Source organism: Pelobates fuscus, chromosome 4, assembly GCF_036172605.1.
Source record: "Pelobates fuscus isolate aPelFus1 chromosome 4, aPelFus1.pri, whole genome shotgun sequence".
Lineage (NCBI taxonomy): Eukaryota > Metazoa > Chordata > Amphibia > Anura > Pelobatidae > Pelobates > Pelobates fuscus.
The window spans coordinates 357,639,209-357,657,080 of NC_086320.1; the positions used below are offsets into that span (position 1 = coordinate 357,639,209).

At 38.8% G+C, this 17,872-nt stretch overlaps 1 protein-coding gene across 8 annotated transcripts in view; it reads right to left on the minus strand.

The window, feature by feature from the left end:
* The window catches only part of PARD3 (par-3 family cell polarity regulator), a 470,841-nt gene that overhangs the window by 183,900 nt on the left and 269,069 nt on the right, over nt 1-17,872 (minus strand). For 7 of the 8 annotated variants that reach the window (XM_063452628.1, XM_063452633.1, XM_063452636.1 and 4 more), the window contains 2 exons: nt 12,694-12,842; nt 7,694-7,738 (listed from right to left, as the gene is read on the minus strand). In XM_063452628.1, the coding sequence (XP_063308698.1) occupies nt 7,694-7,738; nt 12,694-12,842 (194 nt within the window). The remainder of the gene's footprint in view (nt 1-7,693; nt 7,739-12,693; nt 12,843-17,872) is intronic. The other variant, XM_063452629.1, reaches the window with a different exon arrangement.

The window sequence follows — 17,872 nt, forward strand, 5'->3', positions numbered from 1 at the left end:
GTGTGTGTGTGTGTGTGTGTGACTCTCATGGAATGTGTGTGTGTCTGTCTCTCATGGAATGTGTGTGTGTGTGTGTGTGTGTGTCTCTCATGGAATGTGTGTGTGTGTGTCTGTCTCTCATGGAATGTGTGTGCGTCTGTGTGTCGTGTGTGTCATGTGTGTGTGTCATGTGTGACGGACCGCCTGGCACCCCAAATGGGTGCCTCCGCCAATCGCTGCTTCCTAGTAATTACGAGCACCATAAGCACCGCACTATAACACCATAACCACTGTAAATCCCACAGGCGCCGCAGCTTGGCTGGAGTCTCGCTGTCCTCCACCCACCCTTGACCCAAGTCAGGGATCCAGCTTCCAGTGGGTAGACCTCTCCTACTCCAGACAGAGTAGCAGGATAGTTCTTACAAGAGCTAGTGTTGTAATCCAAGGGATCCCCAGAGTGAATATAGCTGTCCACTCCACACATGAGGTGAGGCTCTATGTTGAGGGTGAACAGGAACTGTTTAATGGCAGCCACAACTTGCCTTATCTACAAGTCCCCATGCAAGGGGTTTTCTATGACATATTGCAGGGGCATTCCATAGACCTGGGAGGGGACTATGACAAAGTACACACTGTAATTACATTGGCTCTCAGGTCCAGGATACTCCCACACAAAAAAGGGTACTTGAGAGATAGTTGAGTCAGGCACTGTACTAAACTCAATTATCTCCAGGCACAGAAAACGTACATTTTACAATAACCTGAAAGTACCCCCAAAACACATGAAAACCCCACAATCTGGGGGACCAACATATCCAAAAATCACCCAGATCAGTTCAGAGGTTCAGGATTTCCATGGAAGTCATAATTTTGACCGACCGTGCACATCGTCCTATTCATAAAACAGTTCCATGAAATAAGTGCTAACGGTCGGTCAAGTTCGGTAGTCTTTTACAGGTTTCCCTGCAGGGCCAGTAGTCTGTGGGCAGAAGACTGGCAAGCATGCTCCTCCAGGAGCTCATGGCAAACTCACTTGGGAAGGGGAGTTTGTCACATCATGTGTGTGTGTGTTTGTGTCATGTATGTGTTTGCGCGTCTGTCTGTCTGTCATGATGTGTGTGTGTTTAGGTGACCAGGCCCCTTCCATTCGCAAGGGAATGGTGTTTTTACTCACCTTTCTTTCCCACGCAGAGCTGGTCTCCCCTCGACTCTAATTCTATGGCTGAGATTATCAAGCTTGATGATCTCAGCCAGCCAATCCAATGTTTTCCCATAGGATTGGCTGCAAAACGCTGCACTAATCAGCATCTCCTCATAGAGATGCATTGAATCAATGCATATCTATGGAAAACGTTCAGCACCTCCATGTAGAGCGTGGAAATGCTGAATGTAGGTGCTGCACACTCTGTAGCACTGACACAGGAAGCACCTCTGGTGGCAGTCTGAGTGAAGGTCACTAGAGGTGTCAATAAGAAGCAATGTAAACACTGCCTTTTCTTTAAATAGGCAGTGTTTACATTGAAAAGTCTGCAGGGGAAGACTATAGACACCAGAACCACTACATTAAGTTGTAGTGGCCCTGGTGACTATAGTGTGCCTTTAAGAATTGTATTTTGCAGTTGAATATAAGCTTTGTAAGTTTAAAAAAAAATCTGGCATCTAACTTTTTTAGCTGCCTCCTAGATTCAAAGCAAATTTGTCAAGCCCTGAGATTCCTATATAATCTGGCATGTTAAACCAATAAACTCAAGATTGATTTGCAACCTCACTACTTTGTGTGTGTGTGTCCATTCTCCGAACTCGTAGATGTGCTGATTGGATTGTCAAATACTGACTGCAGCCGTTAAGATTTCTGATGGAGGAAATTTGGTCCTAACAGACATGTGCAAAAATTTGTGTGAAAGGTTTTTTCAAATTGTTTTCAATGTGGCTTGCTCTAATTACCTGTTAACTCCTTAAGACCCCAAACACATTTTTATTGTTATTTCAATGGATAATATAATGAGAAATATATGTAAAAAAGAATACAAATAGTTACATACAAAAGTCTTACATCCGCTGCAAAACCCCAGATACTGCAGCTTCGGCAGCAAGTTCTCACCAAACCAGGAAGTGACTCAGCCATTCAAAACACTCCCTAAACTTTGTATAGAACTACTGAACTTATGTCATAAACTATGCTTTGTGTGCAGCAAGTGTTTCAGTAAGTATTACTTTTTTATATATTTTATTTTCTTATGCAGAAAGCAAGCAAGTGAGCTACAACTCCCAGAAAGCCAAGTCATGACATCACGTACAGCGGTAATTTTGGAGCAACAAGTTGAAACGTTATAGGATAGCAGGAAAGGGACAAAAGAGAATGCTAAAAAAATAAATACCAGTATATATTTATTTTAACCAACATCATAAATCGCAAAACTAATTGCAACCCATTACACCTAGCATGTGGAGGTGCTATAAATACCCCCTTATTGCTTGCAACGCCTTTTTCTATGATGTCCCACAAACTCTGAAACCAACATTTTCATTTCTCCGCAGCCTTTTGTCTCAAGAATTGCTATGAGAACTTTAGATTGTAAGCTCATATGCCATTTAATTTAGCTCTCTGTATAAAAGATGTAACAAAGCTCTGTTTAAAGAGGTGACCATGGTCCGAGTACTCTCTAACTATAGATTGTACAATTTGTGACCCCTTTCTCAGTACACCCCTAATCTTTATAAAGCACCTACGATAACAATAAAAGGAATGTAACACAATATCTTGGATAATGTCAATTTCCAGTAAAGGTTAGTATGGCCATATATATACAGTTTAACAATGGGGTATGGATTATACAACAGGTATGTTGCTATGTTTCATACATGATGAATAAAGAATTTCAATCCAAAAAGAAAACGTCTGCTCTCTGAAGTAAAGCTAGCAGTCACCGATGGGACAATTGTGTTTTCTACTAGATTAACCAAAGCAGGGACTGGAACGAGGGTGACCCTGACAAACGAGAAACCTTACTTCAGCCTCACTACTTGTGAACACGGAACGTGTAAATTAATCGCTTTCATTAAAGCAAGGAGGTGCCGCGCTGCTCTGATGTCTGTGCCTTCAGCAGCATAAATGAACCATGGCTTGCCGCTGCGTACATCTCTCAGCTCACGCTAACCTTTCCACTGAACTATAAACATTCAGAAGATCAGACAGCCCAAACAAACCAGAGAGAAAATAATTAAAGGTCTATTATGTTGTCTGCCTCGAGTGATGTTTAAGATACATTCCTTATCAATCTAATTTTATTCAACTTGAGGCTACGAGAAACATTTCCACAATTGGCTGGAATTTAAACAAAGTCTCAAATGAAGGGGGGGGGGGGGGGGGGAATAATGATTTATTAGCATAATTTCGACACCCTCTTCCTGCATTCATATATCATTCAATCGCTTTACATGAAATGTATTAACCTCTAATCCTTTCAAGCCACATCAAGAAATACTATAGTTCTATAACTTTCTTCCAGTGAATGTCATGGTAAGACAGACAGACAACACATTGTATTGCTTAGGGATACTCACTTTACTTTACTCAAACAGTTTAATCAAATATTTATCTTGCTTTAAACAGGTGGCCTGGTGGTTAAAGACCTGCCCTTTGACCCGAATGGCTTGACTACAAGCATCCCTGTGCTTTGATGCCGAGCACAAAACAAGTCTAATTTGTAGTTTCTAAAAGCATGGTTTATTAGTTATTGATCAGTCACTGCTAAGCTTCAACACGAACATGTTAAGGTACATTAGGTACCATTTTACAGAACTCTGGATACATCTGGATTCGAAAAGTATAACAGTAAATTGTAGGCATTAAAAAAAATACCTTTAATAAAAACAAGAGATTAGCCATTCAAGCCAACATCATGGAGTCTTTTTCACAGATATATCAGTAAATAAAAGAAAGGAACAAACCCATTTAGATAAATAATTTAGTAAAACACTCCATACCTCTGCTGACTTTCTACACAAGAAAAAGGTATGCAACATACTTTATTGAAAAAATAATAATAATAATAATAATAATGTAAAAACATATTCATGGTTCCAAAAGTAATAAACAATCTAATCATTGTTCTATGAGGAAAAAAAAAAAACACCAAAAAAAAAAGGGAGTGGTACAGCCTGTACAACCTGTGTTCCTCTAAGATCTATGCCTGAAAACTAGCTTAAATGGTGGATAGTAAAATACCCAGCCATCCTATGAATATCAGAATCAGAGGACACTTTATAATATTAAGTAAAAGAGCTGTTCAAGCAGGAGAAGCAAAACATCAAGTCAATTAAAAAAAATTAAAATATAAATATATATCTATATCTCTCAATTATGCCAAACATAGTTATCCCAATATTTCTTTAAAAATAAGTGTTATGTGGATAAGTGTTATGTGGATAACAGAGGATGTGAGATGTAATGCATAAACGTATTGTATTTGTGTCAATGTATATCAGTATTGAGATCCTATGGGCTTTTGCACAAGCCATATTACCACTGTCATATTGCCATTTTTGTCAAGATGAAAAATAAAGAAATAAAATATAAAATAAAAAAATAAGTGTTATAGAAATATAGGGAAATTATATATATCATTCTCTCCCCCCCCCCCCCCCCCCCCCTAAATAAAAAGTCTGTAGCTCAGTGTCTTATTTTTATTGATTAACAGACGTCTTTTTCATGGAGGGATAGTAAATGTCACTATTGATTAAAGTTAATAAAGGATCTCATATGAACCATACCCAAACAGTTTGCAAGTACCTGCATCAGGTAAAATGCATAGCCCTGTCATTGTCCTTATCATAATACTGCCATATGTCAAAGCTTGAGAGTATAATCTTGTTTACAATATATATGTCTGTGGTTTATCTCTGGCGCAGTGTCGCCCTCTTTCTGTCAGTCTGTATATCTGCTTCTAAAAAAAATTATATTGTTTCATATTCAAAACATTGAACTCAACCTGTCTACAATACATAAATCTTAACTAAAAATGAAAAGCTAATCGTCCGACATGTTCCACCAGATTCTATTTATTTGGACATATTATGTATTGATGTACATAAAGCGGGCAACACCTACACAGAATTTAATCAAACAATAACAAAACCAGACAGACTAGCTTTAGGATAACTAGAGGAAGTTAAAAAAATACCCACCTGGAATATTTTCATAATTGTGTTAAAACGAGACCAGGTGTAAAGCATTAAAAATTGGGGAGTGCAATTATACTTTTACGGTTCCATTAAAGTAGAAGTTTAGAAGAACACGAAAACCACCTTTAAGGGTCATGGCGTCAACAAATCGTGTAGAGGAGAATGTGGATTTGGGGTCAGACATGATTTGTGGCAGGGAAAATCCCCCTTAGAATGTTTTATATAAAGACATAGGATTGGATAGCCTGCTCAGACAGCACATGGAATGCCTCACTCATTTAGACTGAGTAATGTTCCCACATAACAGTGGTTTAGGACCAATTAAAATAGCATTTCAAAGGTCAAAAGTCATCTTGAATTAATAAATCATAAAAATGCATAATTGCAGAAGGCACATTACTTTAATTGCAGAGAAAAAACATCGCAGAGAAGTAATTTTTCATAGGTTGATCATTTGAAAAAATTAAACCTGTTTAACTACATAATTTATTGACTAATGGCTGTCATATAATTCTTCCTTTTAAAGCAAAAGAGGAGGAAGAGGTTATAGACCTGTTTTAGCAATCTTTTGTTGTGTGTAAATGAAGAAAGTAGTGTTCTATGTTAAAATGGATGTCATTGTAGTAATAAATTCTCTGAATGATCAGTCTCCTTTTCTAAAAAAATAATATATAAATAAGGTTTCTTAGTTGCAAGAATTTGGTGATAAGATTACCCAAATCTGTTCTCTCTTTCAGTTTAATTTTCTTTTCTTTCGGAATAATTCCTGTGAATCGGTGCAGTCCATTGCTGTGCATTGGTTCATGGAGATTGTAATCCGCAAAGCTGCATTAAAAACTGCATTTAAAACCGCAGGTCACTGGACAGGAAGACTACAGACATGTGACTCGGAAACCTAAAAGTGACAGTGCTATTTAAAGGAACACGCTACACACCTTCAGAACTTTAGCTTGCTGAAGTGCTTTATGTGTGACGAGTGTCCTCTTTATTTAATTTTACCAAAAGAGATCTACAGCATTTGCAAGCGTTTTTTATACATACTCCCAATGAAAAAAATACATAATTAAATAGTTTTCATTCTGGCATATCTACTAAATGGCGAATTAAAAAATAAATTAAATATTTTTGGCAGTGGGCCCAAAAAGCGTGTGTTCCTTTTTTCAATATGTTTAGAATGGCACGAGACATTTCACAACTTTTTCTCTGGGGACATTTTGTTTGAATGTTTAAGGATATGAACATGCTGTCTAGTTTTTACAATTGACTAAAATCAGTGGGGTAGTTTTTACCTTAAAGGACCACTATAGGTACCCAGACCACTTCAGCTTAATGAAGTGGTCTGGGTGCCAGGTCCACCTAGGTTTAACCCTTTCTGCTGTAAACATAGCAGTTTCAGAGATTGACAGCCGCTAGAGGCGCTTCTCACTGTGAAAATCACAGTGAGAAGACGCCAGCGTCCACAGGAAAGCATTGAGAATGCTTTCCTATGAGACTGGCTGAATGCGCGCATTCAGCCGATGACGGAAGAAGAGGGAGGAGATTCTCCAGCACTGAGGGAGCCCGGCGCTGGAGAAAGGTCTGGGTGTTTAACCCCTTCCTCTGCATCCAGCCCGGCGGGAGGGAACCCTTAAGGACACATGACGTGTGTGACATGTCATGATTCCCTTTTATTCTAGAAGTTTGGTCCTTAAGGGGTTAAAGAGAAAAATACTTCCAAGGCACGTCTGCTATTCTACCTTCGGCAGTAGATTGTAAGCACCGTGTATACCTGCAGCCTTACTAGAGAGGTATGCAGCAGCACATGCGCAATTCTCGCCAGCCTGACTTATTGGATTTCATTATATCCTCACTTTTTGAAAATCTAAATTTTAAAGCCAACACTTAAAAAAAATATGTAGTTAAATAAGTCTACAGCTCTAAAGACAATATATTTGTGGCGCCCTTTAAGGTGGCTGGAGACACACCAGAGCACTGAAACAATGGTAAACCCATATAACTATAAATCAATGCTCTCCCCCAGCAACCAGGCAATAGTGGAGAACAGTTAGTAGATAAAATTAGGAACTTGTCCAAACAAGACTCCATTACATCACTGTCCTTTTAAATATTATTTTCCTACGAGCATGTGTGATTCTGGCACATGATAACGTGCCCCTTTTCATTATTTATTTTTTTACCTCTACCACAAAATAAAGAAATACAAATAAATCACAAAATACTTTTTACTACATAAATAATCCTGTATAAAAATATAATATAGAGCATTCTTCATTTCTACAACACACCAAAAAAAAAAAAACACCGTCAGGCGCACATTTGCAGAAGGTGATGTAGAATTTCCTGGGGCCAATCTACTCAATTAGTGGCAAAAAGGACAGGTCAATAATACCCCATATTAATGTACGATATGAAAAAGCCGTTCTAGAGCCATGCTTGTGCTACAAAGGTCGCGCTGACATGCAATCTGAATGGTACTTCTGGTTTTATCTGCTTTGGGCCAAGTTTCTACGGCAACAGCATATCATCTTACCTGTATTGCGGTCAGCCATTGCACTGATCTTAGCCTCGTCAGCTACTGTTAAAAGGTAAATGTAATAAGATTAGCCCAGTTAGTGCCCACATTCCACATGCAACAAATACATTATTGGAACATTAAGAAGCATTGTCACAGTCCATGCAAAAGCCTTCCCCAGGGAGCATTAAACAGTATATTGGAAAATTAAGATCCCTCCATGCAGTGTAGCTGGATGCAGACACACGTCTGTTATTGTATGTTAGCATTGCCCATTTGAATTGAATTAAAAACGTTAATTATCTCCTGAAATTTTCATGCCACAAGCATTGTTTCCGTCCACATACTCACAAAGAATATAGTAACAATTACATTGCATTTGATCTTATGAAAATAGAACTAAATTAAGGGGATGAATTACAAAACAATATAGAATAAAATAAGGACATTTCCATGGGAGCAGGGAAGGGGCAACAAGTGCGGGAGCAGAAAAGGGGCAACAAGTGCGGGAGCAGAAAAGGTGCAACAAGTGCGGGAGCAGAAAAGGGGCAACAAGTGCGGGAGCAGAAAAGAGGCAACAAGTGCGGGAGCAGGAAAGGGGCAACAAGTGCAGGAGCAGGAAAGGGGCAACAAGTGCGGGAGCAGGAAAGGGGCAACAAGTGCGGGAGCAGGAAAGGGGCAACAAGTGCGGGAGCAGGAAAGGGGCAACAAGTGCGGGAGCAGGAAAGGGGCAACAAGTGCAGGAGCAGGAAAGGGGCAACAAGTGCAGGAGCAGGAAAGGGGCAACAAGTGCAGGAGCAGGAAAGGGGCAACAAGTGCAGGAGCAGGAAAGGGGCAACAAGTGCAGGAGCAGGAAAGGGGCAACAAGTGCGGGAGCAGGAAAGGGGCAACAAGTGCGGGAGCAGGAAAGGGGCAACAAGTGCGGGAGCAGGAAAGGGGCAACAAGTGCGGGAGCAGGAAAGGGGCAACAAGTGCGGGAGCAGGAAAGGGGCAACAAGTGCGGGAGCAGGAAAGGGGCAACAAGTGCGGGAGCAGGAAAGGGGCAACAAGTGCAGGAGCAGGAAAGGGGCAACAAGTGCAGGAGCAGGAAAGGGGCAACAAGTGCAGGAGCAGGAAAGGGGCAACAAGTGCAGGAGCAGGAAAGGGGCAACAAGTGCAGGAGCAGGAAAGGGGCAACAACTGTAGGAGCAGGAAAGAGGCAACAACTGTAGGAGCAGGAAAGAGGCAACAACTGTAGGAGCAGGAAAGAGGCAACATCTGTGGGAGTAGGGCAACTACTGTGAAAGCAGGAAAGGGGGAAACAATTGTGTGAGCAGAACAAGATAGCAAGATAATTACTGTGAGAGAATGGGTAAAATCTGAGATGTGAGCATGCGAGCAGGTACAGCACTGGAAGAAAATATAGCGGCTAGGGAAGAGCACAGAAGCATCACTTGAGGCGAGAGCCGGTGCTGTACAAGTGTGCAGGAATAAACACGGGAGCAAGGAAAGAGGTTAATAATAATGTAAAAGCAGCAAAAACGTAAATGGATAAAACCACATAAAACTTGGCTCAACACACTGGAAGCTTTTTTTTTCTTAAATTTGCATTTGGAAGTTTTAAAAAGGAAGACGGAAAGGTACAGGTTGTTTTGGTTTAAATCAAATAATTCTGCAACAAAAAAAGGGCATAAAAGGGGAATGTCAACGACTACACATTACAGCACCAGCAAGCACGATGTTTACAGTAGATGGGGATAGGGGTAGGTATGGGGGACAGGAATAGAGGAATGGAGGGTAGGCATTACCAAAGTACTTTCATTTCCAGATTAAACCACAGCCAGTGCAGAGGCACTCCCACACATCTGTTTTACATTGGGAGCTTTTATGAAATCCCTAAACCATGGGTGGTAAAGTACCCACTTTAAGTACCCGTTTTAAATGGGACAGTATCATAACAAATAAAAAATGAAAAATAAGTATGTCCAACTCACAGGCATACCTACATCTCAATATATTTAATGTCTGGAGGCTGGCCAGCTGGGGAGAGTGTATAATGTGAGGGTGCATGTGTATTTTGCATTGAAAAGATGACTTGGCCATAATAAATACTACTCAGAATAGAACAATGATTTTCCTAATTAAAATGATTTCTCAACATTCCCCTAGTGTTCTGTTAAAGCTTAATAAAGTGATTTATCTTCTCCTGCACCAGCCGTGGCCCAATCATCCCCTTGCCAGGACCCAGATGCTGGCCACAGAGGTATACTGTAGTCACAAGTCCTGTGTTCATGCCAAATACATTAGGTGTCTAAACAAATTATAATAGTTTGCACAACTGGAGCAGCCTACATTTCCATGTGTCTACAGTGGGTGTCCAGCCATGCCATACTCATCTGATACAGAACTGCTTTTCACATGATTTAGTTGGAGAGTCAGGGTAGAAAAGCTCTGGTATAAACCAATAAAATAATAGTACAGCAAGGATTGCTGCCATTATTCATCTCGCTACACATATTTGGACTAGTGGGTCAGACACAGGCTATTTAACCTTTCCAGAGCCACTTCCATTTCCCATGTAGCCGCACACTTAACCAACTGCTAAAATTCATCATTGCAAACTGCTTAATCTTATTACCCTGGCTCTGTAATACCGATCATTCCCTGGATTGCAAAGTCACATTGCTTTTATAAGTACTCTGGAGCAGTCAGTCAATTAAACTAATAGCTGCTCCGATTTAATCTAAAAGTAAACATTTTGTTTCGGCTGTAATGATATGAACGTCAAGAATCCGGCCAATTCCGGTGCATTTCAAAGATGACATCTGAATATTCGCATGGCACAGCACACAACTCTGGTTAACGCAACCAGTGCCAATGCAGACGCTGCTTGTTGCAAAGAATAATGTGATAATGAAAGATTAGACGTGACAACGAAACAAGTGTATTAATCAGTGTTTCTTTAAACAGGCACAACAACATAGGAAAGAAAAAATACTAGAGACAAAGGGCTGCTATTCTTTTTTCTTTCATTATACTTTAAGGGTGTTTGAGGGATTCCCTTATAGGGTTGCTGCCCATTTGTTATTTAGCGCTTACTCTTTTCTACTGTTTTACAACAACATAGGAACCTATACTGCAAGCGACATTTGCACCTATGCATGTGGGATCGACCTGTGCTGACAATGGCAAAATCTCCTGGAACAGACGTTTGGTACCGATATGCACCACGACAGTCTAAAACAACTCCCTGCATCATCCAGTACTGGTATATGCTGTTTATATCTCAGCTTGGGAATTTGGGGTTCCTAAATTTGCTAATATGACCATCAAGAGAAGCACCACCGAACACACAGATCAGATAATAGGAAGAGTGACAGCAAGGCATAGAATAACGAGGGAAAAATTCAGATAGAGGGAGAGAGAAAGGGAAATACAGAAAAAAAGTGAAAGCATCTATGTTCAGTATATCCTGATGCTCCCTCTATCCATAATTTCTCCACTGACAGCCTGCTACTAACCGAGATGAGTAAAATTAGACAGCAGGGCAGGCGCGGAGCCTTATTTTCTGCACCACGCTCTCAATTTACTCCAGGAATGATCTGGTTGATCACTAATAAGCGGTTAGATGACCTTTTGCATAAGACCCCAATATCTGCTCATCAGAATTAACAGCAGACGTCACACAGTCTGCTAATGCATCCATACCTTGCGAATCCTCCTGTCTTGCTAGCACTGCCAGATAAAATAAAGAAACTAAAATTATATTTAGAGAATTAATCTCAACGCAAAGTGAGAAAGGAAGGAGCGGAGTTCTTTTATCCGTGAACTTGTCATAACGGATAAATCCGTACCTTTTTTTATCCCTATTTTTATTGTGCTTGGAGAGAAAAGCAATAAAATAGGGGAGGCAGCAACTTGTAAGGACATTTAATAAAGTGTGCACGGCAATCAGATGTGTTTACATTTCTAGTGATATTCTGAATGGGTTGTAGGAGCCTTTCTGCTGCAAATACATGCATATCATATCAAGGAAAAGTAATCATTGTATTTAAACAACTTAAAATGACCAACATTGGAGTTCCTTCTGTATAAGAGTAAATAAAATGTGAATATCATTGCAGATATTTTAAATGGCACCTGTCATGGAAACATCACCGTTTGGTGCTTTATAGAATGGTATATTTTGCAAATTCCTCCAGAGAATATAATTTTAAGAAGCTCAATGAAAATAAGGCAGAGTTGGCAATAATTATCTCTCCATACGGCTTCAATGATTCCTTAAATATAATATTTATGAATAATGTACACTAAGCATGGCTCTGCCACATAAATCAGAACAGGCTATGCTAGAACAGGCCCCCAAATTCTGCAGGTCATGAAAATAAAGAGAAAATAACCAAAACAAAAATCAGAAGCTAAACAAAAACCATCTGCATTCATAATTCATCTGCATAGTCAATTATCTCCTTGCCTTGGTCAAACGATCAATCGCCATTTTAGCCGTTCACTAGAAAATATCTTCATCAATCCATTCTTGTCAATAACAGAATATAAATGTGCTATGTTAATGTGGCGGTATACATAGAATTACAATGTGGAGGATGGTATAAAAGGAGTCGGCATACACCCGTCCTTTGCTACCACAAGCAGACTAAATATGTAATATGTCTGTGTATGAGCAGTAGGTATTTTCACTGCGGGATTAGATTAATCCATGAATGGACTAATTGGTAAATCGGAGCTAGACAGCAAAAAGCTCAGATTGTACAAAGTGCCATGATGTTCTGGAATACCCTTTAAGAAAAGGAACGTGTATATAGCTGGCTAGACCACACTGAGCTATAGTTTGCTTAAGCTAAACTTGCAGCTATACTATATTTATATTACTTTTTTTTTTCAGGATCTAACATCTCATAAATAAATCAATTTGGGCCTGGAATCGACTGTGACAGGAAAAACCACTCTTGTCCGTGGATGGAATCACATAAATATAAAAACAGATTTATTAATAAGTAAGCAAAACAGAGATTTTGTACCTAAGTCCATGCTCTTGGATTTTCGAGTTTTAACAAACTCCATTTGACTGGCATCTCCAAATTGCTTTGTGCGTTTTTCCGACATGCTTTGCCGTCCAAATCCCTCTCTCTGGAAGGCAAGAGTTGGATCGACATCTGGACTGAGTGTGCTGGGTAGAGAGGAGAGACAAAGATGAGCAGAGATGACAAACAGGAAAACTAAGCGCTGTCAATGTGGTTGGTAATGCTCCCTCTTAAGATGAATGTTACAGAGCTGAAACAGTTAAGAAAAATACTAATTAAACACAAATAATATCGAAATAGAAAACTACTATCTATAGATTGTGCAGGAGCAATTTGCGTAGTGATGACAACTTTTTCTCGTGATGTTCAACCAGCCAAATGTGACATCACTGTCTAGGACGACTACAATAAAATGTCAGCCATTCCTCGCGTAGTGGGAACTGATAATTAATAAGCATAAGGGCGAGTTCTCACCTACCCAGGAAATATTACTGCACAGTAAAGGGCATTACAGACCCATAATATTTAACACACTTAATTATTAAAGAAAGAAAGAAAGAAAAAAAACCAATCTGGAAAGATAGCCAGTGCGCTCATTAAACAGTATATATACAACCAGAGGTGGGGAAAAAATAAATAAAATCTGTTAGCCAGAGCAAATAATTAGAATGCAGCAATCTGTGGTCTGTTCCACTGCCAAACACGAACAGAGTTCAATTTATGGGAAAATAAACTAGTTTATTAACATCACATTCCATGCAAGAGTAACATAAAATCATAGAATAACCACAGTTTAAAGAATGCAACACTTTCTTCATTTAAAGACAGATCTCCACTATCAAGAGGGAATTTATTCAGTTTTCTTATGGAAAAAAAAAATCCATATTGCGTTTTGATTTACTTAGTAAAGGAAACACTTCTGAAATACCGGTATTTACTGGACTGAAACTTACATATAACAAACAATGTACTTTAATGTTACAGAGTAATTCAGCGAATGGTTGCCACCATTTTCTTTGTGGTAATGTTTCTTTCAATAATAAGTAAAAGCATTATCAGAGGATATGAACACTGAATGGCAATATAGCAGCAACTCACAATTAGCTCACCAGCAAGAATCATGAGATGGTGGGTACTGTGTTCCCATTGATTTGAGAAATCGAGTCAAGATATCGAGGAAAATTTAAAAATAATAAGGAAAAAAGATAATCCTTAACAATAAGAAAATCACTATTTTCTGTGCTTATTAAGAAAATACTCTGACCTAAAACGTGACTCTTTAATAAAGTCTAAGATATTTCATAAAAGACTATTTATCGGACATATGGTTTCTTCACTCTTTGACCTAGGAGAGCGCACGTGAGTTATGCAGTGAGCAAAAAAACAAACAAACAAACAAACAAAAAAACACAGAAGAGTGACCAAAGAACTAAAATATAGTTTAAATTCTGTAAACATATATCAGAACATAAACCAGTGGACGTCCCGTGTAAAATCATTCCACATCTATGGAATATCACAGCCAAGAGTCGGTACAGCCATGTTTAAGGCGAACGTGAAAGCTGGACTGTGATCCGTTGAACAAACAGTTGTAAAGACTGCAAAAGTCACCTTGTACAGCGTATTACCAACACTGACATTATGCTCCAGCCCACAACCAGATTCATCATCCTCACTCCCAATTATTAAATATTCATCAGATTTCTGCCGATGAACATTACTTGAAGAGTGATTTGGGAAGAGACTATCCGCCCAGTGACCCTGCAGATTATTAGCATTCCTAATATTAATCTGCTCTTATAGCACACTTTGTTTTCATAATATTTTCATGAAGGATTAGGGAGATAATGTCACTGTGGGCAGCAGGCTTTTTCCTCTGTGATTTAGAACAGCTGCCAACCTTGTTTGGATAACCGGGTCCCGTCCGCAGTGGGAGCTGAATATCTCTCCTTCCAAGGGAGAGCTCAATTGGAAAGAAAAAAAAAAATCTCTCTTATTTGTGCTCTGTCCATTAGCCACGGAATTTAGACGTATGAATATGTTTTTACCTGAATAGTTAGATAAAATGTAATCAATTATGCCTAATAAAAGCTCTGGTTAAGAAAGTTTAGTAATTCCCTGTCAACAGTAGATTACATAAACACAGACATGGACCGTTGAAAAATGTGTTTTGGAAACATAACACAAACCATGAACAAAAACAAATTACGCCTCTCTAAAAAGGGTTTACATGAAAATTAAAGGAAGCGTTTTAAAGATAGGATTTTTTTTTTTTTTTGCTTTGCAGAAATGCTTGCATTTGCATGCATAGTATATTGTAAGGCTCTCAGTAATGCTTTTTTTTGCACAACTTCTCCTTTAACAAAGAACTTGGCAGCATCATTCGGGACTGGGGATGCTGCGGAGTTCAATGGCAGGGCAGGTGGCGAGCTGCTGTTTGAAGACAAACTTAGAAACACTTCGGCTTCAAGGGAGAGTTCTACTGAGAGAGGAGCGTACTGAATCCTGCCAGGCGTGAAACTTCAAGGTTTTTTTTAGTGAAACTGTTCCAAGCAAAAGGGTATAACTATGATGCAGTGTCCTACAAAGCATTTTGTTCGAAATATATATAAATATAAAAGAAGTAAAAAAAATACACATGCAAAAAAACCTAGAGTTTGCATAGAAATAACCTAAAGAAAACCTCTATATCACAACTACCACAGTACAAGCTGAAACTAAAAAATCTCTTTGCAAAATGTTATAAGATTATAAAAATAAGCTTATTACTCATTTAAAAAAAAAAAAAAAAAACCTCACCAAGCGGCCACACCATAAAAGGTCAAGTTACTCCAAGTCCATTGCTGTAACTATAGAAGTAACAGCAACCCAATATGTAAATTACATAATATATTAATATAATATAATAATTATAAAATACTATAAATAAAATGCTGATTAGAAGTACGAGTATGGAAATATACCTTTAAAGGACACCGTGCACCATAACAAGCACAGCCTAGAGTAGTGCTTACGAGACAGATACTATGCATGGTGCTAGATTTCCTGTTTGCATGAGACCATGTTTAAGTGGTTTGAATAGCAAAAATGAAAGAAAAAAAGAAAAAGCTCAGTGTCTAAAGTTTGAACCATTTGAACCATAATACAGCCAGTGAAATTTTGGGGAGCAATAATAGGCTAAGAGCAATGGCCTAGCTAACCCAACAGAGGAAGCAAACCAAGGGCGCTGGGAGAGTCCCTTCCTAATTAAACTACTCAAACTGGGGGGGGCGGAGAGGTGGCACCCACAGACTATATGAAACATACGTATTACAATGAGCTGTAGTGGTTAAGAGTGTGCCTTTAATAATGCTATGTTACGGGATGCACTTTGAATTATTATTTTTTTTGTTCTCTTTCAGTCATAAATAAGATCTCAGCAAAGCTGAACAAGAGACTGATGGCAACAGACAGACTGTGGCTGCAATATGCACAGCCAGCTCATCTAAAGCATTATGGGTGTCCAGCCTTTTAATATTTCAGATAACCTTTCATTTTTAATGGGGAAAGTTCCCATTCAGCTGAACAATGCAACATGAGATGATAGACTATACAGTGCTTTCTCATCCAATAATGGAAAATATATAGAGAGAAGCTGGCCTTTTCTATAAATAAAGAAATAAATAGAAAGCTTCAACACTAAAACTATTATCTAGCCAGAGATGGATAAAGTTACTTAATATAAATAAATAAAATGATTCCGTAAGTAGAAGAGAAGGTACATTAGGGCAGAATGGGAGCTCACGGAGACAGATCAGCACAGGAATTGCTTACCCTGCCAACTCTCTGATACATTTCCAGGGCCTACTGGGGGTGCAGACATGCTACATCTCCTACCGGACCACCAGGGACAGGAACTACCCTCCTCTATGGCACAAAGTAAATCTCAGGGACGTGGGGAATTTTTTTTAGTGTATATACTCCCACAACAGCGAGAGACAGACACACACACACACACACACAGACAGACAGAGACAAAATAAATAAATATATAATATAATCTCTATCGGGGGGTGGATTGAGGATATTGGCTTTGGGGTAAGGAGGGTGAATCTGGCCCTGGATTTTATTGGTTACTATATCCTATTTTATATGGTTTGGGTTGTGGATTTAGAAGGCGAGGTTAATAAAGTGTTATGTTCCTCCCCACTGCACATGTAAGGGTCAAAACAGAACACCCAGACCCTGTATGTATCACTGAACGTATCTGACATGGGTGTCCTCTGCTCCCTTTCCTATTTAAGAGCCTTTTGTACAGGCCATGAATGACAACCTGTTGATAAGGGGAGTTCATATGTGTTCTCTTTCATAAAAGATCTCTAGATATGTGGATGATTTATTAATCTCCACAATAGACCTGTTGCATTCTCTACCCCAATAAATGTGGGAGATTAAAAAAAAATGCCTCTTTTTGCAATATTAAACTAAATTTTAATAAAAGCAAAATATTTGCAACTGCCTTGTCAAATTTAAATAAATATAAGCTGAAAACTATTTCCTTTTACATTAACGCCCCTAAATAAATAAAAAAATCTGGGGTATAATATATGCACCAACCAGCCGAACTCTATATGGCTTTATACTTAAAGGTGGATTGGCAGTTTTAACAGATTTATAGGCAAATTACGTCTTGTGTAGGCTAGAGACTGTAATGGTTTAAATAGTGTCTATAGACCAGTATAAGAAGTTCCAAATTGGCCAAGTTATTTACCAGTAAGACTTGAAGCAGCAAATTTGTTATATAAGAAAAGGGATACAGCTGTATCCACTCCTAATCGAAAACCACGTGAGAATAGTATGGGATTGGCTGCTTGTGTTCCAACAATGGTCTCTAATGTATTCCATCTTTAACTTCCTGTTCCTGTGAAAAATGCGTTCACATGATTGCGAGCTTCAGTTTCTTCAATACTCCATAGAAATGAATTGTATGTGACCAAACGATGTAGATTAGATGATGTTATTAATTATAAATTCCAAGTTCATACAGGAAATAAAAGTAAAACATGTATACCTGTACATTTCCTCCTTGTTTCACACATTTGATCTTAACGCTCTCTCGTTACGGCAAATGTAAGTAACAATAATATTCTTGAACTAACCCAGTTAAATCCACCCTTATTATATGTATTAATTTAAT